Source organism: Peromyscus leucopus, chromosome 4 (genome assembly GCF_004664715.2).
Source record: "Peromyscus leucopus breed LL Stock chromosome 4, UCI_PerLeu_2.1, whole genome shotgun sequence".
NCBI classification, from domain to species: domain Eukaryota; kingdom Metazoa; phylum Chordata; class Mammalia; order Rodentia; family Cricetidae; genus Peromyscus; species Peromyscus leucopus.
In genome coordinates, this window is record NC_051066.1 from 97,936,086 (window position 1) to 97,959,555 (window position 23,470).

Genomic DNA, 23,470 nt, shown 5'->3' on the forward strand with positions numbered 1-23,470 from the left:
GAGCGAAACAAGATGAATTCTTACTTGTGGGAAAATGGCCAGAAGGGAAGAGAGGAATCTTACCAATTCAGTAGGGTGAAGAGTACCTGGTGGTGCTCCAGCCTGAAAAATGATGGGTGGTACAGGATCCCAGAGCTCCTCAGACTGCAGGCGGGCAGGAGAAAGCATTGGGCATCAATGTTATGAATTATTGCATGGGGGGACCCCTGAGGGTATCCTACGCATGCAGGGAAACATGCTAGCATGCTGGGCAGATGCACACCATACGGGCATGGCAGCAGCAGTGGTGGCGGCCAGTAATTCATAATCCAGATTCTGCATCCACATGCAGAGTTTATTATAATAGAGAGATGAAGAGAAAGAAAGGAAAGAGAGAGAGGAAGAGAGAGAGGTTGGGGGCACACATCTTGTGAGAGGAAAAGTGAAAGAAAGAGAGAGAGGAAGGGGAGGAGTTTTTCCTTAGAATGAGGTTTTTATGTCAAGACTCAGGGCGGCGCCAAGGGGTGAGATTTCAAGGGGCAGATCAGAATATTAACAGTTGATTTTAATGGATTGCTTATGAGGAGATTACTTAGTAGAATCTGAAAACCAGGCAAGGTGTTTTCAACATTACAGAAAGTTTTTTCTCTTTCTTTATACTTGGTATATTGCTATATTTTCCACATTGGCCTTGAATTCCTGGGCTCAAGCAGTCTTTCTGCCTCAGCCTGTCCAGTTACTAAGACTATATAACTGAAGGCCAGTATCCCTAGCCACCATTTTAGATTTTTGAAGTCTGGTTTGGTGTCCGCCTTAGTCACTGTTCTGTTGTTGTGAAGAGACACCATGACCAAAGTAGCTCTTATGGGAGAAAATATTTAATTGGAACTTGCTTACAGTTTTAGGGATTTAGTTCATTACCATCATGGCAGGGAGTATGGCAGCAGGTAGAGAGAAACTTGGGGCTTGGCATGGACTTTTGAAACCTCAAAGCCCATTCCCAGTGACACATTTCTTCCAACAAGGACACATCTCCAATCATCTTAATCCTTTCTAATAGTGCCACTCCCTAGTGACTAAGCAGTCAAATATATGAGCCTATATGGACTATTCTTTCTCAAACCACCACAGTGTCTGATTTTAGATGTAATTTGGGCAAGAGATGAGCTATGTTTGTGATTGTTGTCTGTCTATCCACCGATCTACACCATTTACCTGCAAAGAAACTTAGTCCTGTGTACTTTGAGTAAGACTATCTTACATATTTTAAGTAAAAAGCCTGAAAGTAGGCTGGGGTGTATCTTAGTCGTAGAGCACTTCCCTGGTTTGTGGCCCTGGATTTAATTCCCAGTTCTAGAAACAGAGCGATCACTGTGAAAGCTAGTAAGGAAAGAAGGAGGCACATAGAACCCACATTGTGAGAACCCTTTGTGAGATAAGGAGTAAATAATGCATTGAGTTTTTGTGCTGCTTCTTATCTAAAAGATATTTAGAAGAAAAGCTAAAGTATTTCTAGAGCTTTCTAGAACATCGGCAATTTAGCAGTGTGTGTGGCTATGTGGTGAACCCAAATTATTTACTAATTAATTTAAAATTAATCAGTAGTGATAAGAACCCAAATTAGGGGCTTGGCAGATGGCTCAGTAATTAAGAGCACCTTGTTCTCTTGCATAGGACCTGAGTTCGGTTCCCAGCACCCATGTTGAGCTGCTGCCAACTGTCTGTGACTCCAGCTCCAGTGATTCTCAGTTAGCGTCTCATATCTTACTGTACTGCAGACTGTTCCTTGACTGACTTCTCCCCCCATGTGTATCTCATTTACATTTATTTATTGAGGGTGGGGAACATGCCCATGCCACTGTACTTACGTTAGAAGACAACTTCAGGAGTCAGTTCTCTCCTTCTACCATGTGAGTTCTAGGGGTCAAACCCAGGTCATCAGACTTGGTGGCAAGCACCTTTAACCACTCAGCCATTTCAAGGTGCTGCCTTTCTATTCTTATTCTGTTAGTTTAGGAGTAATTGAACCTTTCCTATAAAAAGCCGGACAGTAAGTGCTTGAGGCTTTGGTGGCCATATACTGTCTCTGTCACTATCACCACAGCTATCGGGCAGGCATAGACACAAGCAGTGTGGCTCATTTCTCACAAAATTATTTATAGACATTGGAAATTGAATTTTATGTAACTCAATATCATAAAATATTTTGGGGGAATTTTCCTCCAACCAATAAATTGTAACCAATGATCCTTAGCTTGTCATCCCTATACAAACAGGCCTAGTTTAGAGACTCACCTATAAAATGACCTGGTTTCCTCTGTTTGGTCTTGTCCCCTCTGATTTACTCATTATACTGCAGCCAAATTTACTTCAAAATTACAAATTGGAATCATGCTCTTGCCTAAAAGTCCTTTTAAGATCCCATGAGAAGTGCTTACCTTCTTTGTAAGACCCTTGTGCTATAGACCTTGATTAATTTTTAAGAGAAACATCTTACTATTTTACCTTAATTCATTATTCCAGCTCCTTGGGTGTGATTGCAGCTCCTAGAATGTTCAGTGATTTTCGCTTCTAAGTTTTGATGCATCTTTAAATGTTTTTCCTCTTTACCTCCCCTACTTCCACCTGGGGTGAGCATTACTCTTTCTGTAGGAGTCATGTCAGGCATTCTTGTCATCTCCAGAAGCCTTCTGTTTTCTCTTGAGCCTGGATTTACATGCTGCTTCTACTGTGTTCTCCTACATGTCTATAGAACCTCATGATATCATTTATCTTACCATGCTGTAATTGCCTGTTTTCTTTAGTGTCTCTCCTGAATAATGAGGTCCTTGAGTGCACAGTGTTTGTCCTGGCTCCATTTTCCTGTGTGCTGTTCAGAGCACACTCAGTATTCTTACGGTTCTTTCTTTTTTGCATTATAAAATGTATGTTTAAAAAAAAGTAGATGCAATTGATATAACATAAAATTGACCCTTTTAAAGTATATAGTTCAGGGGGGTTTTTTAGAAGCAAACTTACAGTGTTAACACAGCTGGTCACCACTGTCTAATTCTAAAATATGTTCATCTCCCAAAATGAAATCCTGTGCACATAAGAAGTCACTTTGCAGCTGGGCGGTGGTGGCGCACACCTTTAATCCCAGCACTCAGGAGGCAGAGGCAGGCGGATCTCTGTGAGTTCGAGGCCAGCTTGGGCTACAGAGTGAGTTCCAGGAAAGGCACAAAACTACACAGAGAAACCCTGTCTCCAAAAAAAAAAAAAAAAAAAAAAAGAAGTCACTTTGCATGCTGGGGATACTGCTCAGGTGTAGCGCATATGTTTGTGAAAGGCTCTTGTTTATCCTTAGAGACTCCTGTTACCTTTCTTCCCCAAATGGCAGCCATTGTCTTCCTGTCCTTGTGGAGTGGCCTTTTTGGTGCGTTTCATATGGATGGGATCAGAAACTTTTTGCCGTTTTGTGGTTTCTTCTTTCACTTGCCTGTGTAGTGTTTTCAGAGTGTACCTGTGTTGTGCCATATGCTAGTGCTTCATCCCTTTTTTTATAACTGTGTATTAGCCTTATTATTTAACTTCCTTCTTCAAAGCCCCCAAGACTTCAGTGAGACTGCTAGACTCCTGCTCTTGGGACAGTTCTGGTTTCATCTGCTCTTTGTTTATGGATAAACTTTCACCTTAAGTATTAAGTCATTGGAACTTAGGCTGAAGACCCTGCTTGATTCTAAAGGCCCTTCCTTGCCTAAACCACCCCCTAGCTCCTTTTCCTACTATTTTTTCTACTGTATCACCAGATAGTACTTTGGAGTGTTCGTTTTTTTTTTTGTTTGTTTGTTTGTTTGTTTTTTTGTTTTTTTTTGTTTTTTGAGACAGGGTCTCTCTGTGTAGCTTTGCACCTTTCCTAGAACTCACTTGGTAGTCCAGGCTGACCTCGAACTCACAGAAATCCACCTGCCTCTGCCTCCCGAGTGCTGGGATTAAAAGCATGCGCCACCATCGCCCAGCCTGGAGTGTACTTATATATACATCAGACCTTCTTGACTCTATACATTTCTTGGTTATTTTCTCTTTTCTGAAGTGCTTTCTACTTGCTTCAAGTTTTACCCAGCCTTTAATTCCTATTTCAGACAGAATCTTTTCCATAAAATCTCTGAATTACCATAGGAATTATACTCTTTAGGTACTACCTTGCCTACTGATTCCTTGAAAATGCTCTTGTGCTTTCTCTGTTGTTTTATATTCTTGCCAGTGTGTTGACACTAGATGGTAGGGAAAGGAATGTGTGTGGCTATAAAAGATCATGTGAGAGCTGGTGGGATGACTGTAAACCTGATGGCCCGAGTTTGATCTCCTGGATCCACATGATGGAAGAAAAGAACCAATTCCTGCAATTGTCCTCTGATCTCTGTGTACACGTGTATACACACCACACACACACACACACACACACTCTCGCACGCCTATGTCATTGGCATTCATGTATACTGATTCCTAAAGGACAGTGACCACCACTGGGAATCCTGAGCACATACCTTCAACACTGTGTTGCCCTGGAGAAGCCTGATAAGTGTAAATTACTTTTGGTTTGATAGTGAATGTTTCAAACACCTAATGTTAGCTTAATATTGAGTTAGTGAGAGGTCTTCTATAAGATTGGGGGTAGAGAGTCACTCATTTAATGATGTTCAACTCAAACTTTAAAACTTAGCCAGGCGGTGGTGGTGCACGCCTTTAATCCCAGCACTTGGAAGGCAGAGCCAGGCGGATCTCTGTGAGTTTGAGGCCAGCCTGCTCTACAGAGCAAGATCCAGGACAGGCACCAAAACTACACGGAGCAACCCTGTCTCGAAAAAAGAAAAAAAAACAAACTTGAAAATTTGGGGCTGGAGAGATTGCTCAGCAGTTAAGAGCACCAACTGCTCTTCCAGAAGACCTGGGTTCAATTCCCAGCACCCACATGGCATCTCACAACTGTCTGTAACTCCAATTCCAGGGTATCTGACACCTTTATACCAATGCACATAAAGTTAAATAAATTTTTTAAAAAAAATTTTGAAAATTGTTATACTATGTATCAGGTAAACATTCCATGCAATTTTTAAAAAAAGCATTACAGAATTAGAATTTATATCTTAATTCTTTTGAAATAGAGGTGGAGTATAAATAGAGTGTTATTTGCATTTATGATCGAGTTCAAAGTGACTGTGAGTGAATATGAATGAAACTACATATTCTTAGTAGGTGAAGCAGTGCATCCATGTAAGCACTAGGGACGTGGTGGCATGAAACTCAGTCAGGTTACCCTTGACTTTATAGAGAGTTGAGGCAGGCGTGGTGGCACACACCTTTCATCTCAGCACTGGAGGCAGAGACAGGTAGATTTGTATGAGTTCAAGGCCAGCCTGGTCTACATAGCAGTTCCAGACTAGCCAGAGCTACATACATGAGACCCTGTCTCAAAAAGAAAAGCCTAAATCAAGCAAACAGCAACAACAAAAATAACATAGGGAGTTCAGGAATAGTTTGAGCTACATAGGATGTTGTGATAAAAAAAGAAAGAAACTACATATTTTATTAAAATGAAAACAATTTCTTTTTTAGGTTAAGCTACAGAACAACATATCGTATCAGATGGCAGACATACATCATTTAAAGGGTAAGAAACTTAATTATAGAGTAAAGGTAAAGACTACTTCATGTCTGAAATCTTCAAGCATTAAGAAATAGATGGAGGGCTGGAGAGATGGCTCAGAGGTGAAGAGCACAGACTGCTCTTCCTAGAGGTCCTGAGTTCAATTCCCAGCAACCACATGGCGGCTTACAACCATCTGTAATGAGATCTGGCGCCCTCTTCTGGCCTGCAGGCAGAACACTGTATTCATAATAAATCTTTTAAAAAAGAAAAAAAAATAGATGGATGAAAAATAAAATTTTCTGGACATAGTTACTTTGACAAAATATCTCTTTACCTTAAAATATTAAAAAACAAAACAAAACACTGTGTGCAGTAAGTGTAAGTTTTAGGCCAGTATTTTAAACTTGTGCATAGACAGAGTTTGTACAATAAAATAGTCTTCAAAGAATCCTCAAAAAGGGCTGGTGATGTGGCTCAGTTGGCAACTGCTAGTCCTATAGGATTAGGAACCAATATTTGAATCTTACATAAATCTGGGCAAAATAACATGTTACCATCTGTAACTCTAGCACTCCTAAGGCAGGCTAGGAGACAGAGGCAGGAGGAAACATAAAGCCTAATGGGCTGCTTGATATCTACAGCTGTGAGCGAAGAGACCCTGTCTTAAACAAGGTGGAAGTCAAGGACCTGTACTTAAGCTTGTCCTTTGACCTCCACACATATGGCATGGACAAATGTGTGCACATACACACAAAGTCCTCAAAGCAGGACTGAAAGGGTTGGTTAGTTAGCTAAATGGTTGTCGTGGTCATGAGGACTCAGGGTCCCACCTAAAATGCTGGATGTGGTGGTCCACACCTATAATCCTAATGCTGAGGAGATAGAGACAGGTGATCCTTGGAGCTTGCTGGCCAGCTAGTCTCACAAAATCCTTGAGTTCAGGTTCAATGTGAGATTCTATTTCTAAAAATAAAGTGGAGAAGAATAGAGGAAGACACTCTTTTTGCTCTCTGGACTCCACATGCACATGTATGCATTTGTACCAGCACATAAGCACATATAAAAAATTCTCAAAGAAAATGGAACTGTAACTTGTGTGACCATCAAATTTCTAAGAAAAGAAGATGGGGTGCTTCTTCTGCATTGTGTCTAACCTGGGAACATTACCCATTCAGATGTGAGGATGCTTTTGTGAGGTTCTCTAAGCTTAATGCATTGGATACTACGGAGACAAAAAGAAACCTGTAATGTAGGGAAATGAGTAATAAATAAATTAAAAACTCTTAATTTTAAAAATACATTATATTAGTTACTTTTCTATTGCTGTGATAAAACACCATAACCAAAGCAACTTGGGGAAGAGATAGCTTATTTCCTCTGATAAATTATAGTCCACTATCCAGGGAAGTCAAGGCAGGAACCTGGAAGCAGAAATTGATGCAGAGGCCATGGAAGGTGGCTGCTTACTGGCTTGCTTTCTATGGCTTGGCTCAACCTGCTCTCTTACAGCATTCAGGACCATGTGCCATTTTGTTTTGGATGAAGTGATAGGAGATAGTTACAGCTTTTATAGAAAGAATAGGTAAAGAGAAGAAGCGCTCCATCACTTCACCTATCAATTTGCCTTTGGGAATTAGAGCATGTGATGGTTTAGTCTTCATTGTCAGCTTGACTAGATTTATAATCACCTGGGAGAAACAACTTTGGGTGTGTCTGTGAGGGTGTTTTAAGGGGAATGTAATGGAGGGGCAAAGACCTACCCTAAATGTGAGTGGCACCATTCCATAGGTTTTTTAGAATAATTTTTTAAAGTTAAGGTCTTCCTATGTAACCAAGACTAGCTTCAAACTTACAGTGGGTGCTGGCATGTATTCCTGCGACACTATGTCTGGCACCCCAAGAATCTTATAATAGTGTCCAGTTAGCAGCTTCACTGAACCTTATCTTTGAGCTCATATTAAGGAAATACAGTGTAGTCAGGTGGTGGTGACACACAACTTTAATCCCAGCACTCGGGAGGCAGAGACAAACAGGTCTCTTGAGTTCAAGGCCAGCTTAGTCTACTGAGTGAGTCCCAGGACAGCCAGGGCTACACAGAGAAACCCTGTCTCAAAACACCAGAAAAAAGAACAAAAAAAGAACAGTTAACTTAGGCATACTGGTGCAACCCTTAAAGCCCAGCACTCAGGGCAAAAACAGGTGAATCGCTGTGAGTTCCAGGACACCAGAGTTACAACATAGAGGGACCTTGTCTCAAGAAAAAGTGGGACTGCAAGACCATTGCAGGTAATGCAATGCAGGATGCATCTTAGAACTTATGTTCAAATCCTACTGATGTGTGTGTTCTGTTAACACGGGCCTGCTAAGGAATATGGTTGGTACAGGAGACTTCAAAGTTGAAGCCAAAGAAAAATGTGAAAAATATGGCAAAGTTGGGAAATGTGTGATATTTGAAATTTCTGGTACGCCAATGATGGTGTATGGATATTTTTAGAATTTGAGAAAGTTGAGTCAGCACCTAAAGCTGTTGTATAGCAGAATGGGAGGTATTTGTTATATGAGTGGTAAAAATATGTTTCTACAATTTGGATGAATACTGGGTTTTAAATTTGGCAGAATAAGTTTAATTTTGAGTACTGGAGTCATCTCAATGAGTCTTACATGAGCCACAGTCTGAACAATGAAGAATGCCTCAGTAAGCCCTGGAGCTTGTAGACCAGCTAGCCTGGACTACTCAGTGAGCCCCAGTGAGGTGAAAGACCTTGTCTCAAAAAACCCGGGGGGAAGGGCTGGAGAGATGGCTTGGCAGTTAAGAGTACTTAATGCTCTTGTAGAGGACTCAGAATTTGATTCATAGCACACACATGCAGCTCATAGCCATCTGTAAACTCCAGGTAAAGGAGATCTCACACCTCTTCTGACTTCCAAGGGTTCCTACACACATGTGGTACACAGACAGACACTCAGGCACACAAAATAAATAACAAAAACAACCAAGGTGGCGGGCTCCTGAGGAGCTACACCCAAGGTTGACCTCTCACCATCACACATACTGTCTAACTTCTAAGGATGTGAGAAATTGAAAATGTACATAATTAAAAGACCACTCCCTAGATTCTCAGTAAGAAGTATTGCAGTAAGTAAATTTGATTACTCCTTGGCTCTTCCCCTTGTATGGCTAGAACAACTGGCTGAGCTTCGTCAGGAGTTTCTTCGACAAGAAGATCAGCTTCAAGACTACAGGAAAAATAACACATACCTTGTGAAGAGGTTAGAATATGAGAGGTAAGATGCTGCATGCTGCAGCCTCTGTGAGTCTCCAGTGTCTGTCCAGTTTGTGTACGTAATTCCGTCCTTCCTTCCTGTCTCCTGCTCGTGTTGTCATTTTCTGTATGTTGTCTTCCAAAGGCTCTTGGAAATTCGTAATCTTTTATCTAAATATGTTAAATACTATGAAAACATCTCTATTATAGTATGTTGGGTTTTTCTAGATTGTAAAACAGAAACCTTACCAAGGGTAGCTTTTGTTGAATTGGATATGGTAAGGACTGGAAGAAGAGTGTTTCTTTTTGGGGGACTTCCAGAAGATGAAAACAACACTGGAACGTGTCCTCAAAATAGCTAAGGGAGCTTGTGTGCCTCCCTCACGCCTTTACATAATGAAGAGGAGAGGACGTTCTTAGACTGGACTCTGTTAGTCACTTGATGGTAAAGGTTGTTTTTCTGTAGGTCTGTACACCAGAAGTTAGGCTCAACGGTTTATCTGTTTCTGACTTCTTACTACTATAATTATCTGTGTATAATGTATGTATGTATTTTAACTACCAGTTTTCAGTGTTTTCTTCATACGTCTACAGGATTGAAGACTAAAACAGTGAGATGTGATATATTTTCTAGTATATCAACTTATCAAAATTTAGTTCCTACAATCTGTGGGACCATTGTAGAAATTTTCTTTTTCTCAGTATTTCTTGGGCCAGCAAGATGGCTCAGTTGGGTAAAAGGCATTTGCTGTGCAAGTCTGACTTCCTGAGTGTGATCCCTGGATCTTGCCAGGGAAAGAAGAGGACTAACTCCTGAAAGTTGTCCTCTAACATCTACATATATGCCATGGTGCACTGTGGCACTCACATGTCTACAAGTAGTTACATAGACATGCACATTGTACACACAGACATGTAACAGTAATAATAATGGTAAAGTAAAAAATAATTTTAGATTGTTGCATTTTTATTATTATTATTATGTAAGAGATTTTTCCCCCTCTTAGTATTTCACTAGTATGTATTCACGAACATACATTTACTAAAAATATTTTATCAATTAGCTGCTGTATACCATAAATGAAAGATTGCTTTCTAGGTAAATGTACTAATTTATAATGTAGATATTTTCTCATAGTCATACCAACATTGTTTGTAATTTCAATTTAATTTGGGAAATGTAAGAATAAGATAGTACAAGTATATCAAGATAGGAAGTTTAATTTGCGATAATAATGTGAACATTAACGTGTGTCTCTGTATTCATTAAGTGTTTATTTCTATTTGTGACAATGTCTATTTGTATCCTTTGACTACTTGTCCAGCAGAAAGTTACCATTTTTATCTGTTTTCACTTTTTTTCTGATACTGAAGTGTATCTTCCTTTCTCTTTATTCCATAGTATAAACTTGTATTGTGGTATTCAGAGTTCTGTTGTAGGATATCTTTACACTGTGTGAAGATAAATTGCTGTGATTGGTGTAATAAAAGATTGAATGGCCAATAGTTAAGCAGGAGGTATAGGGGGAGTTCTGGGCAGAGAGAAGTAGGAGGAGATAATCAAGGCACATGGGAGATGCTAGGAGACATGGAGAGGAAACAGGAGGTCTAAGATAGAAGAGAGATAATGCTACATGATAGAATATAAATTAATAAAGTGGGTTAATTTAAGTTATAAGAGCTAGGAACATGCCTAAACTATAGGCTGAGCTTTCATAATTAGGAAGAAGTCTCTGTGTCATTATTTGGGAGCTGGCTGATGGGACAGAAAAAGACTCATTACAAAGTACTATTTATTGAACAAACCAATAGCTGCCATTCCTTATTGGCCTAATTTTAGCATTTTTCATCTATTTGGTAAGAACAGTTTTCTTTTACACAGTATTTTTCTCTTTTGATTGAAGTTGGCCTTGACACTTGTTTCTTTATAGGTATAATTTGTAAAACACTTGAGGAAGGATTGTTTGCATCTGTCCAATTTCTGGTTTGTTTGTTTTCTTCAGTTAACTTTAGCAATATTTCTTTTCCTCTGTTAAAGATTCAACTGTTCTATGATTCTGACTGCATTTCACTGTATCTCTCTTCTGCTGTTCTCTACTGACTAATGTTTGTCTTTCTAAACGTATGTGCCAGCTTCTGGACAAACTTGGAGAACTCAGTCCAATGGAGTTTAAAAGAATGACTTTCTAATTTAGTTTTCAGTGTGGACAGCAGATCAAGGAATTAAGAGCACAACATGAAGAAAATATTAAAAAATTAGCAGATCAGTTTTTGCAGGAACAAAAGGTAAATTAAAAATAAGTATCTAAACAATATGTGCTTTAGTTGTAATACATGTAATTTAGAAATAGATGTGCTTTTATCGTAACACATAAGTATTCTAGCCAGCCTAATTTTAAAAAAGGATGTGTATTAGCTGAGTCGAGTGGATGTCTGTAAACATATATCAGCTTACTTGTTTTTTCTTATGGCTAGGAATTGAACTTAGGGCCTTGCATATGCTAGGCAAATATTATTATTATGGTTGTTATTATTGTTGTTAATATCAGATTTTAAGGTGGATGGCTTTTTACTGAAAAGCCTTCCTTTCTCTCCCTCCTTTTCTTCATTCTCTTTCTTGTAATTGAGACATTATCTTACTGTGTAGCCCAAATTGGCCTTGAACGCCCAGTCCCTCTGCCTCAGCATTTCAAGAGCTGGTGCTACAGAGGGATGACACCCACAGCTAGCTTCAGTTTTTTTGTTTTATGAATTTGAGAAAACAGAACAGAATTGCCAAGCTTTTTTTTTTTTAAATAGTCTTTAGTAGTCTGGCGCCCTATTGTAAAGCAGAAAGAACACAACTAGATACTATGTAACTAATTTTAACTTGTATTTCCTCAAATGCTGTGGAAGAGCTCTGTGGCTTCCTATATACTAGGTGTGTGTTCTGTTGAGCTACATGCCCAACCCTGACTGATACATTTTGACTCAGCAGATTATTTATTTATTCATTTTGAGTTGAGCTATCATAAAGGTCACTGTAGAAATAGAGGGAATTAGCTGGGAGTGGTAGCATATGACTTTAATTCCAGCACTCAGGGAGACAAAGACAGGCAGATCTCTGTGAGTTCAAGGCCAACTTGGTCTACAAAGTGAGTTCCAAGACAGGCAGGGCTGTTATCATTACACAGGGTAACCCTGTCATGGGGAGGAGGGGGAGAGGAAAGAAAGAAAAGAAATAGAAGACATTTTTCCAAAGATCACTAATCATTATGTATGTGAATTATTTTTTAGACTCTTGAATCTCAGTTGATTAAATGTGGTTTGTTTAAAATCTTGTTATTAAAAGTAAAGAGTGACTCAGTAATGAAAAATACTTTTGTTCTTTGTTAGCATACAAGGACTAGAAGTCAAGGGTATCAGGTTTTTGTTAGTTTTTCCTCAGTGTTTCAGTGGGATATTGAGGGTGTTGTATCTCTCTCTCAGTTTTCCAGTCTACAGATTGAAACAGTTGCTGTTTATCTGTCTCTGCTTTGCAGAGTGTGAGGATGGGCTGGTGGAGGAAGACAGGCTTGAGTGATCGGCCACTGTGAGGCAGGCACTGTGTGCAGTTAGAGATGGTATTGAGATCCTGGAAGTTTAGAGGAGTACAGTATAACGTGGAAGGAAGGAGGAAGGCTTGCTGTGGTGCATTGTCATTCATCGCAAGCTTTGGTTAGCTATTGTTCAGGTTGCTTTGACAAAAATAGGATTGAAACCTCAAAAGCATACTCTTTCATGACATGGAGATGTTATTGAAAATTCACTGCATTCATAAATAAAATTCCATATTGTTTTTGTGATACAAGGACAGAAAAACTAGATGGACCAGAGGAGAATAAGGAGACTTGAAGACTGAAACACCTTATAATATATATACTGAGTTAGATCTTGTAATGGAAAAAAGACCTGGTGGAAAAAAACGGTTAAAAAAATCTACATGAAATCTGAAAGTTTAGTTAATAATAATAATAATCTTATCTTTTTCTTTTGCAGCAAGGTCTTATGTAGCTCAGACTGGTCTTAAATTCCCTATGTAGCCAACAGTGGCCTTGAATTTAGGATTTTCCTGCCTTTATGCCTCTGTGCTGGTATTATAGATACATGCTCCCTGTCTTCCTTATGCAATTCTGGGTATCCAACCCAGCGTTTTGTGGATGGCAGGAAAGCAATCTGCCAATGGAGCCCCACATCACACCTCCAGCCCAGTAGTGCTGTTGTCTTTGTTTTACAGGTGTATCATGGTAATATTTATTTTAACATTAGGAGAAACTGGGGGGCAGCAGTTAATTTTCTGTAAATCTAAAATTATTTCATGCTGGGTGGTGGTGGTGGTGGTGGCACATGTCTTTCCCCTCAGTACATGGGAGGCAGAAGCAGGCAAATCTCTTGAGTTTGAGGCTAACCTGGTCTACAGAGCAAGTTCTAGGACAGAGAAACCCTATCTTGAAAAACCAAAATAAGTAAATAAATAAATTACATAATAAAAAGTTTCCTAAAAAACAATGAGGAGTCCCCTCACTAAATCACAAAACATTGTTTTAAGAAAGTTGTCTTATAATATTTAAGACTCTATGTGGTGTCTTAGACCATAATGCCAGCATTTGGTAGATAGAGGCAGGAAAATCACCAAACTTTTGAGGCTAGCCTGGTCTTTCTTACCTAGGAAATTTTAGGCAGCATAGACTATAACCTTGTGTCTCAGAAGAAAGTGGGGAGGTGGAAACAGACTGTTTAAAAGTTATTCGTTCACACAAAGGTGATGACATTAGAAGGAAAATCCCTGTGTTAACTTGGTTTTGGTTTTGGTTTTGTAAATGTTTTTGTAGCCCTTAGATGGTTTAGTGGGTAAGGGCACTTGTCAATAGCCTGATGACCTGAGTTTGATCCCCACTCCTCACATGGTGGAAGGAAAGAAATGACTCTCGAAAGTTGTCCTCTGACCTCCACACGCCTGCATGGCACCACGTGCGTGCCCATTCAACACAAATTAATAGTTTTATCAGTGACTTAATAATTCAAAACTGGAAATCCTGTTGTCACATCTTTATCTTTGGCAGGAGGTCCACAAGAGTCAATCAAATGACGGAAAAGAATTGGGCATAAATGATCATGTAGCCCCTAAAAATAATCCAAATGTGGCTGAAAATGATGCAAATAAAAATGAGGAACCCTCAAACAATCATATTCCACATGGGAAAGGTAATAGTTTATTATTTTGTGTTGATAGGATATTGACCATTTCTTCCTGTTTTGAAATATGTTCAGACATTAAAAACGTTTGATTTTAGTTTTGAGATGATTGTCTGTATTGTTTAAAATTTTGGTCCTTTGATAGTAAGATGTTTTAGTTAAACCTATCAGGGCCAGGGAGTCAGCTCAGATGGCAAACACACTAGCTGTGCAAGTAGGAGAGCCAGAGTTCACTTCCTAAATCCACATTAAAAAGGTAGTGGCATACCTCTGCGATCTCAGATCTGTGAGGAGGTATGAGGTGGAAACAGATTTTTCTGGAAGCACTCAGGCCAACTAGCCTGATATATGCAGCACAGCAGAACACAAAAGAGACCCTACCAAGCAGTGGAAGGAAAAGAACCGACTCCCTGACTGGGACAGGTGCACATGCGCATGTGCATACACACTCTGATGAAAGTATGTTCTTGAAAAAATTAAAAGGACAAAAATGAAACAAAACTAAGTTCTAATAAAGGTGTTCATTTGAAACCTGTGCCTTTAGAAACTGATTTTTACTTTCCTTCAAAACTTACTTTATTTATATTAGTATAAATATAATTAATTGTATCATATTTTGTTACTTGGGCAGAACAAGTCAAACGAATTGGTGATGCAGGGATGCCTGGAGTAGAAGAGAATGATCTAGCAAAAGCAGATGAACTTCCCGCTGGTAAGTGAGCATTACCTGACAATTGAACTGAAGTGATTTTGTTTTTATGTGCCCCATTATCTTTTATGTTGTTGTTTTGATACAGACTGCAACTATGTAGCCCACGCTGGCCTTGAAATTTCTTTGTAGTAAGGCTAGTCTTGAACCCAGATTTTCCTGACTCAGCTTCCTAAATGATGGAGTTACAGGCATGTACCACCATGCTCTGTTCTGGGGGGCGGGGTGTGTGTGTGTGTGTGTGTGTGTGTGTGTGTGTGTGTGTGTGTGTGTTGTGTTTTGTTTTTGTTAGAACCTAGAAAACCTATAGATACATGTGTGGTTGATGCTGCTCATTAATTACCAGAATTTAAAGCAAACTTTTTATTGCATTTATTTGTGTGTGTGGTTGGGGGGTTAAGTGTATGCCATGACATATGTGTGAAGGTCAGAGGACAACTTGTGGGAGATGAGTCAAACTCAGATCATTAGGCTTGGTGGCAGTTGCCTTACCCTCTGAACCATCTCTCTGGCCAATTCCATGGGTTTTTTTTTTTAATGTAATTTTTATGAAGTTTTTGCTAAGGAGAGAGAGAGAGAGAGGCAGAAAGAGGTGAAAGTACCTTGCTGCTCTGTTGTTATATCACTTCTCAGCATCTGTCGGAGTCTCAAAGGTTTGTCTGTTTAATCCGGCCTTGTTCTACCTGTCTGTCTAGACCAGTGGTTCTCAACCTTCCTAATGCTGTGACTCCTTAATGCAGTCCCTCATGTTAGAGTGATCCCCCCAACCATAGAATTATTTTTGTTGCTACTTCATAACGGTAATTTTGCTACTATTAGGAATCATAGATACCTGTGCTATCTGATAGTCTTAGGCACCTCTGTGAAAAGGTTGTTCAACCTCCAAAGGTTTCTCAACCCACAGATTGAGAACCACTGATCTAAATCATATTTTATTTTTAAAGTCACCTTGTTCTTGAGCAGGAGGCATTATACTATACATCTTAGCATGAGTGATTATTATTTAGTAATGGAGATGCCTCTCTTTCTTCTGCACTCGATCTGTCTGTCTTAGGACTTGTGCTAAGACAGGAGTATCCAGCATATTTATAGACAAGACCAAGCCGCCCCTGAGTCCATTAGCCAGTCACAGTTACACTGTTGATCCTAGACAAGTGCTCTTCTCTAAGGCATAAGTTGCTGGTTACCAGCAGCTTTGTGCAGAAATGTGTGTTGTACATCACAGATGGCAGTGGGAACAAGGTGACTGAGTGATGAGAACCAGCGCTGTGTATTTGAGTGGGGGACTCAGAGTAAATGCCAGACTTCTTGTAGACCTATGTTTAGAAACTGTATAATAATAAGTGACATAAAATCATTTCAACAAACTGTAAAAATGGCCCAAGCGCTAGTTAGGATAGATGGGATATGAGAGCTCTCTCTCTCTCTTTTTTTGTTTTTTGTTTTTCAAGACAGGGTTTCTCTGTGTAGCCCTGGCTGTCCTAGAACTCCCTCTGTAGACCAGGCTGGCCTAGAACTCACAGAAATCCACTTGCCTCTGTCTCCTGAGTACTAGGATTAAAGGCATACACCACCAGTGCCCAGCTGGATATGATCTTTTAATAGACACCCTCAAATTGCAGCAGCTTCAAATAATAAAGGCTTTATTATCCATCTTAAAGCTTGATGTAGGCTTGGGTGGCTCTGTTTGAATACTCAGGTGAACAGTGGCTTCTGTCGCGATACCACAATGTTAATGTTAGCCTTCTGTGTTGTAGAAAGGAAAGATTGTAGGTGATTTGCCTGTATTGGATGGCCCAAATAAGAAATGATGTATTTAAGCTGGGTATGGTGGCACATGCCTTTAATCCCAGTACTTGGGAGGCAGAGACAGCCAAATCACCATGAATTCAAGGCCAGCCTGGTCTACAGAGTAAGTTCCAGGACAGCCAAAACTGTTACATAGAGAAACCTTGTCTCAAAAAACAAAAAGAGTGAAGTATTCAGTTTCATCTGTATCTTCAATGTCAAAATTAAGGGCCATTGTCCCCTAACCACAAGAGAAAGCTAGTTCTGTATCTAGTAAAAACACAAAATAGGATGATATAACATCAAATTTGCCACACAGTCTGTGAGAAATAAACTATGCCAGTATTTAAAGGTATGAGTTCCTGCTTTTCTTCCCCTCTTGTTTCCTTTCTCCTTTGTTTTCTTGTCAGCTGTCTACTTCTCTGTCATGTTCTTCTGCCCAGGGATATATTGCAGTGAGCAGTGATGTATAAAAAAAAAATCTTAGCCGGGCTGTGGTGACACACCTTTAATCTCAGCACTCAGGCAGAGGCAGGTGGATCTCTTGTGTTCAAGGCCAGCCTGGTCTACAGAGTGAGTTCCAGGACAGCCAGAGGTACACAGAAACCTGTAGCAGAAATCTTAAAACTTCTTATTAATAAAATCAAAACTGAGCCAGGTATTGGGGTGAACACTGGAAGATCAGAGAGAGAGAACAGCCACAGCTAACCTCACCTGGCCAACTTCCCAGCTGATTCTGTTTCCTCAGACTGGAAGCTTCTGAATCCTCATTCAAATGGATCTCAGCTGAACTGTGCCGCTCAAAAGCCTGAAAGCTTAACCAGCCAAATGCTTAACCAGCCAAATGCTTCTAGTTTCTGGTCCTCACGCCTTATATATTCTGCTTCTACCACCACCACTCCCTGGGATTAAAGGCTCCCTTTCTGAGATTAAAGGCGTGAGTCACCATGCTTGGTTGTATCCTTGAACAGATGGATTTCTGCCTCTGGAATGCTAGGGTTAAAGGTGTGAGTGCCACCATTTTCTAGCCTTTGTATCTAATGGCTGTCTGTTCTCTGACCCCAGATAAATTTATTAGGGTGCACAATATTTTGGGGAACACAATGCTACCACAGAAACCTGTCTCGAAAAACCAATAATAATCTTTACTTGTTGAATTTCATTTCTTTTTTGTTTTTTTGAGACAGGGTTTCCCATATAACTGCCCTGCCTGTCTTGGCACTTGCTCTGTAGACTAGACTGGCTTTGAACTCAGTGATCCACCTCCTCTGCCTCCATAGTGCTGGTATTAAGGGCATGAGCCAATGAGCCAATAAACCTCCCTACTGGCCTTAATTTCTTTCATTCTTTCTTTCTTTTTTTTTCTTCCAGTGTTTTGTTTTTCGAGACAGGGTTTCTCTGTATAATTTTGGTGCCTGTCCTGGATCTCGTTCTGTAGACCAGGCTGGCTCTGCCTCCTAAGTGCTGGGATTAAAGACATGCGCCGCCCCCATTTCTTTTTTTTTTTTTTTTTTTGGTTTTTCGATACAGGGTTTCTCTGTGTAGCTTTGCACCTTTCCTGGATCTTGCTTTGTAGACCAGACTGGCCTCACAAAGATCCGCCTGCCTCTGCCTCCCGAGTGCTGGGATTAAAGGTGTGCACCACCACCACCACCACCACCACCACCACCACCACCACCACCACCACCACCACCACCACCACCACCACCACCACCCCACCACCACCACCCCCGGCGGCCTTCATTTCTTAAAAGAGAAAAAATTCCTAACTCTTAAGTTCCTTCTTGTTGGTAAAGCTCTATGCACAAATAACATTTTCCATCTTAAGAATAAAATTCCAAGCCTGGCGGTGGTGGTGCACGCCTTTAGTTCCAGTACTTGGGAGGCAGAGCCAGGAGGTTCTCTGTGAGTTCAAGGCCAGCCTGGTCTACAGAGTGAGATCCAGGCAAGGCGCAAAGCTACACAGAGAAACCCTGTCTCAAAAACAAAAAAAAAAAAAAAACAAAAAAAAAAAAAGAGAAAAGAAAAGAAAAAAAAAAAAGAATAAAATTCCAGGGACTGGAAAGATGGTTCAGTGGTTAAGAGTACTTACTACTCTTGTAAAGGACCTGGCTTCAGATCCCAGCAACCTGCATGGCCGGTCACAGTCATCTTCAGCTCCAGTTCCAGGGAACTGACCCCTCCTCTGACCTCCACAGGCTTCTCCAGCATGCACATGGTGGACATACATACACTCAGGCACACACACATACACATAAAATTGAAATGAATGTTTAAGAAACACAAAACAAAAATTCCATAGCTAAACATGGTGGCTCATGCCTGTTATCTAGGCATAAGGTCGGGAGTTATAGCCACATATTTGAGTCCAGCCTGGGCTAAAGAATGAATTCCTAGCCCACCTGAGCTACAGTATGAGACCCTGTCGAGCTACATGTGAGCCCTTGTCATATATAAATAAATAAAAACCCATGTTTTGTTTTGTTTACATTGAGGGTTCAGCATGATTGCCCAGGGGGTAAAGGCGCCTCCCACCACACCTGATTATCTGAGTTCAATCCCTATGATCCACCTTGTGGTGTCCTGCTTCCACCTTCCCCCAACACACTCATCTACACAAAATAAGTAAATACAAATGTAATAAAAATTTTGAGCAAGAGGGTACCATATTCTTAATGTTTTACCTAATCTGCAAAGTGCAAATTTTTGCTTATACTTATTTATATAGAAAGATCTCATGGTTGTTAAGAGATTAACTTGTTTGTTTATTTATAAAATCTTTGCTGAATGCCTATTATGTGTCAGGAACAGTTAGAATATGGTATTCAGCAAGACAGAATAGATAGTACAATGTGTCAATTAATAATCATACAAGAAGAAGGAAAACAGCAAGACAGAATAGATAGTACAATGTGTCAATTAATAATCATACAAGAAGAAGGAAAACAGCAAGACAGAATAGATAGTACAATGTGTCAATTAATTATCATACAAGAAGAAGGAAAACAGAAAGCACCCGCTGTGGAGCTTTGAGGAGGTTCCACAGCAGCAGAAAAGGAGTCTTCAGAGCCTGAAGTAGCTTTGGAACAACAAAAGAAAAAGAAGAAAAAAAAAAAGGCAAGTCTTCTGGAAGGAAAGAAAGATGATGGAACAGAACTGTGCATGGTGCTTTACCGCCACATCTCAGCCATGGGGCTGCCAGCACCCATGACAGGGAAATGCGCAGTGGCCTGGAGCTCCACAGAAACAGGTCATTACTGAATAGGGCTGGGCTGGCCAGCCTCTAACATGGAGCCACCGCGGCCGCTACCTGTGCTGTTTCCCCTGCTGGGAGATGGAGAGCGTAGGGCTGTATGTGATGGAGAGGTGGGAAATATGGAGGAATGGAGATGTGAGTGCATGTTGGAGAGAGACGAACTAGAGATGCAGTGGAGGTAATGTGTGAGAGAAGGCTGCAAAGGCTGCAGTGGGTGGTGGGTGGGGTGCATGTCCTAGCTGAGTAGGGCTGACAAGGTGGTGATGTGCAATATCCTGGAGCTTGAGCAGACTCAGAACCTGGACATGCCCCCCAGCTGCATGATCACCCTGATTCTGAGCAGTGATGGGATGTCCAAGATGAAGCATGGTTCATTCACTGGATTGGACCTCCTTGACAAACCTCTATAGTCCATGCTGCCCCTGGAGGCCACGTTGGTATCCACTGAGGTTCATGTGGTTGTCTGTGGTCCTGTAGCAGCAGGGGAGAGGGGGGCTGTGCTAATGTCCCTGACCCCTGTTACTCCCAGAATCCATGTGGATGTTCATGGTCTTTGCTGCCACCTGAAGCCATGTTGATGTTAGTGGGCCGTGCTGAAACCAAGAGTCATGTTGATGTGAGTGGCCTGTGCAGCCACCTGAGGCCATGTTGATATCAGTGGTCTGTGCTGTCTCGAGAGCCATGTCTGGGTCCATGGTCCTACTGCAGCCAGGTGCCATGTTGGTGTCCGTGGGGCTGTGTTGCCACCAAAGGCTGCCCATGGTCTGTGTGTGCTGTTGCAGAAGGCCATGGTGGGATCTGTAGTCCTGCCAGGGGTTGTGTTGATGTCAGTGACCTGTGTTACCACCTAGGATCAGACAGGTGCCCATGGTCTGTTCTGCTGCTTGGGGCCATGTTGATGCCCATGGAGCCATGTTGCCACCAAAGACTGTGTGGGTGTCTGTGGTCTGTGCTGCCACCTCAGTCCATGTTGATGTATGGAGATCATATTGGTGTCCATGGCCCGTGTTGCCCCAGAGGCCATGTTGATGTCCTTGGTTAGTGCTACTATCAAGGGCTATGATGGTGTCTGTGGCCCAGGCTGCTGCAGAGGGCCATGTTAATGTCTATACTGCCATGGGAGACCATGCTGAGGTCTTTGGCATGTGCTGATGCCAAAGACCATGTGGATGTCTATAGTCTGTGATCTGTACAGTCACCAGAAACCATGAGGAAGTCCAGGATCCATGCTCCCACTGACTGTAAAAAGCAGGGAAGCAACTTTTGCAGTGGTATTGATAACTGCAGGTACACAATTGAGAAAGAGGAACATAGAAGGTTCTATGACAGCCCCTCCCCCAGTCCTCAAAAAAGTAATAGCCTAGACAGAAAGCTGTCAAAGAGAACTCGTAAAAATTGTGATAAGGATGCTGAAGTATAGCTCTCCACAGTTGATGACTTCTAGGGGTGGGGGTGGGAAAGGACTCAGTTTTCTTTAAGAGGCTGGCCACTGGGAGTTTGACAAAGCTCCATCGAGTATATGGGCAATATAAATTGGATTTGTTGTTGTTTTCCTCTCTTTTTTTTTTTTTTTTTTTTTTGCAGGGAGATACCACAAGAGGTGGGGGCAGACCTGAAAAGACTGGGATGTGGGTGGGGTACATGATGTAAAATTCCCAAATAATCAATAAAAATATTATATTAAAAAAATCATCATACAAGAGTTATTTAATATGCCAAGGATAAAGATCACAAAATTAGGATAAGCTGGGGTTGGAGTGATGGGTCAGTGGTTAAGAATATTGACTGCTCTTCCAGAGGACCTGGGTTCAGTTCCCAGAACCCACATGGCCATTCACAACTGTCTGTAACTCTAGTTCAGAGGATCTGACACCCTCACACCAATGCATATAAAATCAAATAATAGCTGGGCGGTGGTGGTGCACGCCTTTAATCCCAGCACTCGGGAGGCAGAGCCAGGCGGATCTCTCTGAGTTCGAGGCCAGCCTGGGCTACCAAGTGAGTTCCAGGAAAGGCGCAAAGCTACACAGAGAAACCCTGTCTTGAAAAACCAAAAAAATAAAAAATAAAATCAAATAATAAATTATTTTTTAAAATTAGGATAAGCACCACAGGATTACTGCAGTATAAATTGATTCATGATGTTTGGCTTTTAGAAATCACAATATTAATGGGAATAATGTGGATCTGTTTTTTTCTTGTAGCTTTAAAGAAGCCCCCTGTGTTAGCTTCTCCACATGAAAGTCATCAAACAATCTCCCATCTTCCAACTGGACAGCCTCTCTCACCTAACATGGCTCCAGGTATATAGTCTCACTTAGCATTTCATTTAAGAACCTATTTACTGTTCAAGTGTTATTATAGAGTAAGTAGAACATGCCATTTAGCAGCATGGTAAAGTAGCATTTGTTCTTGAAATTAATATTTTTAAATGATTGGCAAAAGTTCCGGGAGAAATAATAATCTAAAACTGCACTTTTAGGTCTGAGAATGTTGCCCAGTTGGTAGAGTGCTTACTTTGAATGTACAAAGCTCTGGGTTCTGTCTTCAGCATCACATAAAACTGGCCGTGGTGGTGTATGCTTGTAATACCAGTTGTCTTAGGGTTTCTGTTGCTGTGAAGAGGCACCATAACCACGGCAACTCTTATGAGGAAAACATTTAATTGAGGTGGCTTACAGTTTCAGAGGTTCCGTCCATTATCATCATGATGGGGAGCAAGGCAGTGTACAGACAGACATGGGACTGGCTACATCTTGATCAGAAGGCAACAGGAAGGACTGTGACACTGAGCAGTATCTTGAGCATAGGAATCCTTAAAGCCCGCCCCCACAGTGACATACTTCCTCCAACAAGGGCACACCTGCTCTAACAAAGCCATACTTCCTAGTAGTGCCACTCCCTGTGAGTTTATGGGGGCCAGTTACATTCAAACTACCACACCAGTATACCAGAGGATGATCAGAAGTAAAAGTCATCCTCTGGCTGGGCAGTGGTGGTGCACACCTTTAATCCCAGCACTCGGGAGACAGAGGCAGGTGGATCTCTGTGAATTCGAGGCCAGCCTGGCATACAGAGCTAGGTCCAAGGCAGCCAAGGCTACACAAAGAAACCTTGTCTTGAAGGATTAAAAAAAAAAAAAGAAAGAAAAGAAAAAATTATCCTCTAGTAGCTTAAGACCAGCCTGGGCCATGTGAGACCATCTCAAAAAAATTAAGCAAAAACTGGCTAGAAGGCTCAGCAGGTGAAGGCCGTGGTACCAAGACTGGCAACCTGAGTTTGGCCTCTGGACCCATATGGTAGAAGGAAAGAATCAACTAAAAGTGTAAGTTGGTCTCCGATCTCTACACATGCACGCTAGCATTTGTGTGTATGTGTGCACACACAAGTAAACAAACAAACAAATATGTTTAAAATTGGATTTTAAAATGAGTGTGATGGCTTAATGTGTAAATGGCTTGTTCCAGCACTCAAGAGGCTGAGGCAGGGGATCATCTCAAACTCAAGACTGGCCTGAGCTTCTTATAGTGAGACCCTATCTCGACAGTCAAACAAAAAATGTTGAGTAATATGGTTGTGTTAGTCAGTGTTCTATTGCTGTGAAGAGACACCATGACCAAGGCAACTCTTAT

General features: G+C 41.0%; 1 protein-coding gene across 2 annotated transcripts in view; it reads left to right on the plus strand.

Moving 5' to 3' along the window:
• Golm2 (golgi membrane protein 2) overlaps positions 1-23,470 on the plus strand; it is a 72,685-nt gene that overhangs the window by 25,477 nt on the left and 23,738 nt on the right. For both annotated transcript variants that reach the window (XM_028878726.2, XM_028878727.2), the window contains exons 2-7: positions 5,575-5,629; positions 8,791-8,893; positions 11,067-11,157; positions 13,953-14,094; positions 14,717-14,797; positions 22,043-22,141. In XM_028878726.2, the coding sequence (XP_028734559.1) occupies positions 5,575-5,629; positions 8,791-8,893; positions 11,067-11,157; positions 13,953-14,094; positions 14,717-14,797; positions 22,043-22,141 (571 nt within the window). The remainder of the gene's footprint in view (positions 1-5,574; positions 5,630-8,790; positions 8,894-11,066; positions 11,158-13,952; positions 14,095-14,716; positions 14,798-22,042; positions 22,142-23,470) is intronic.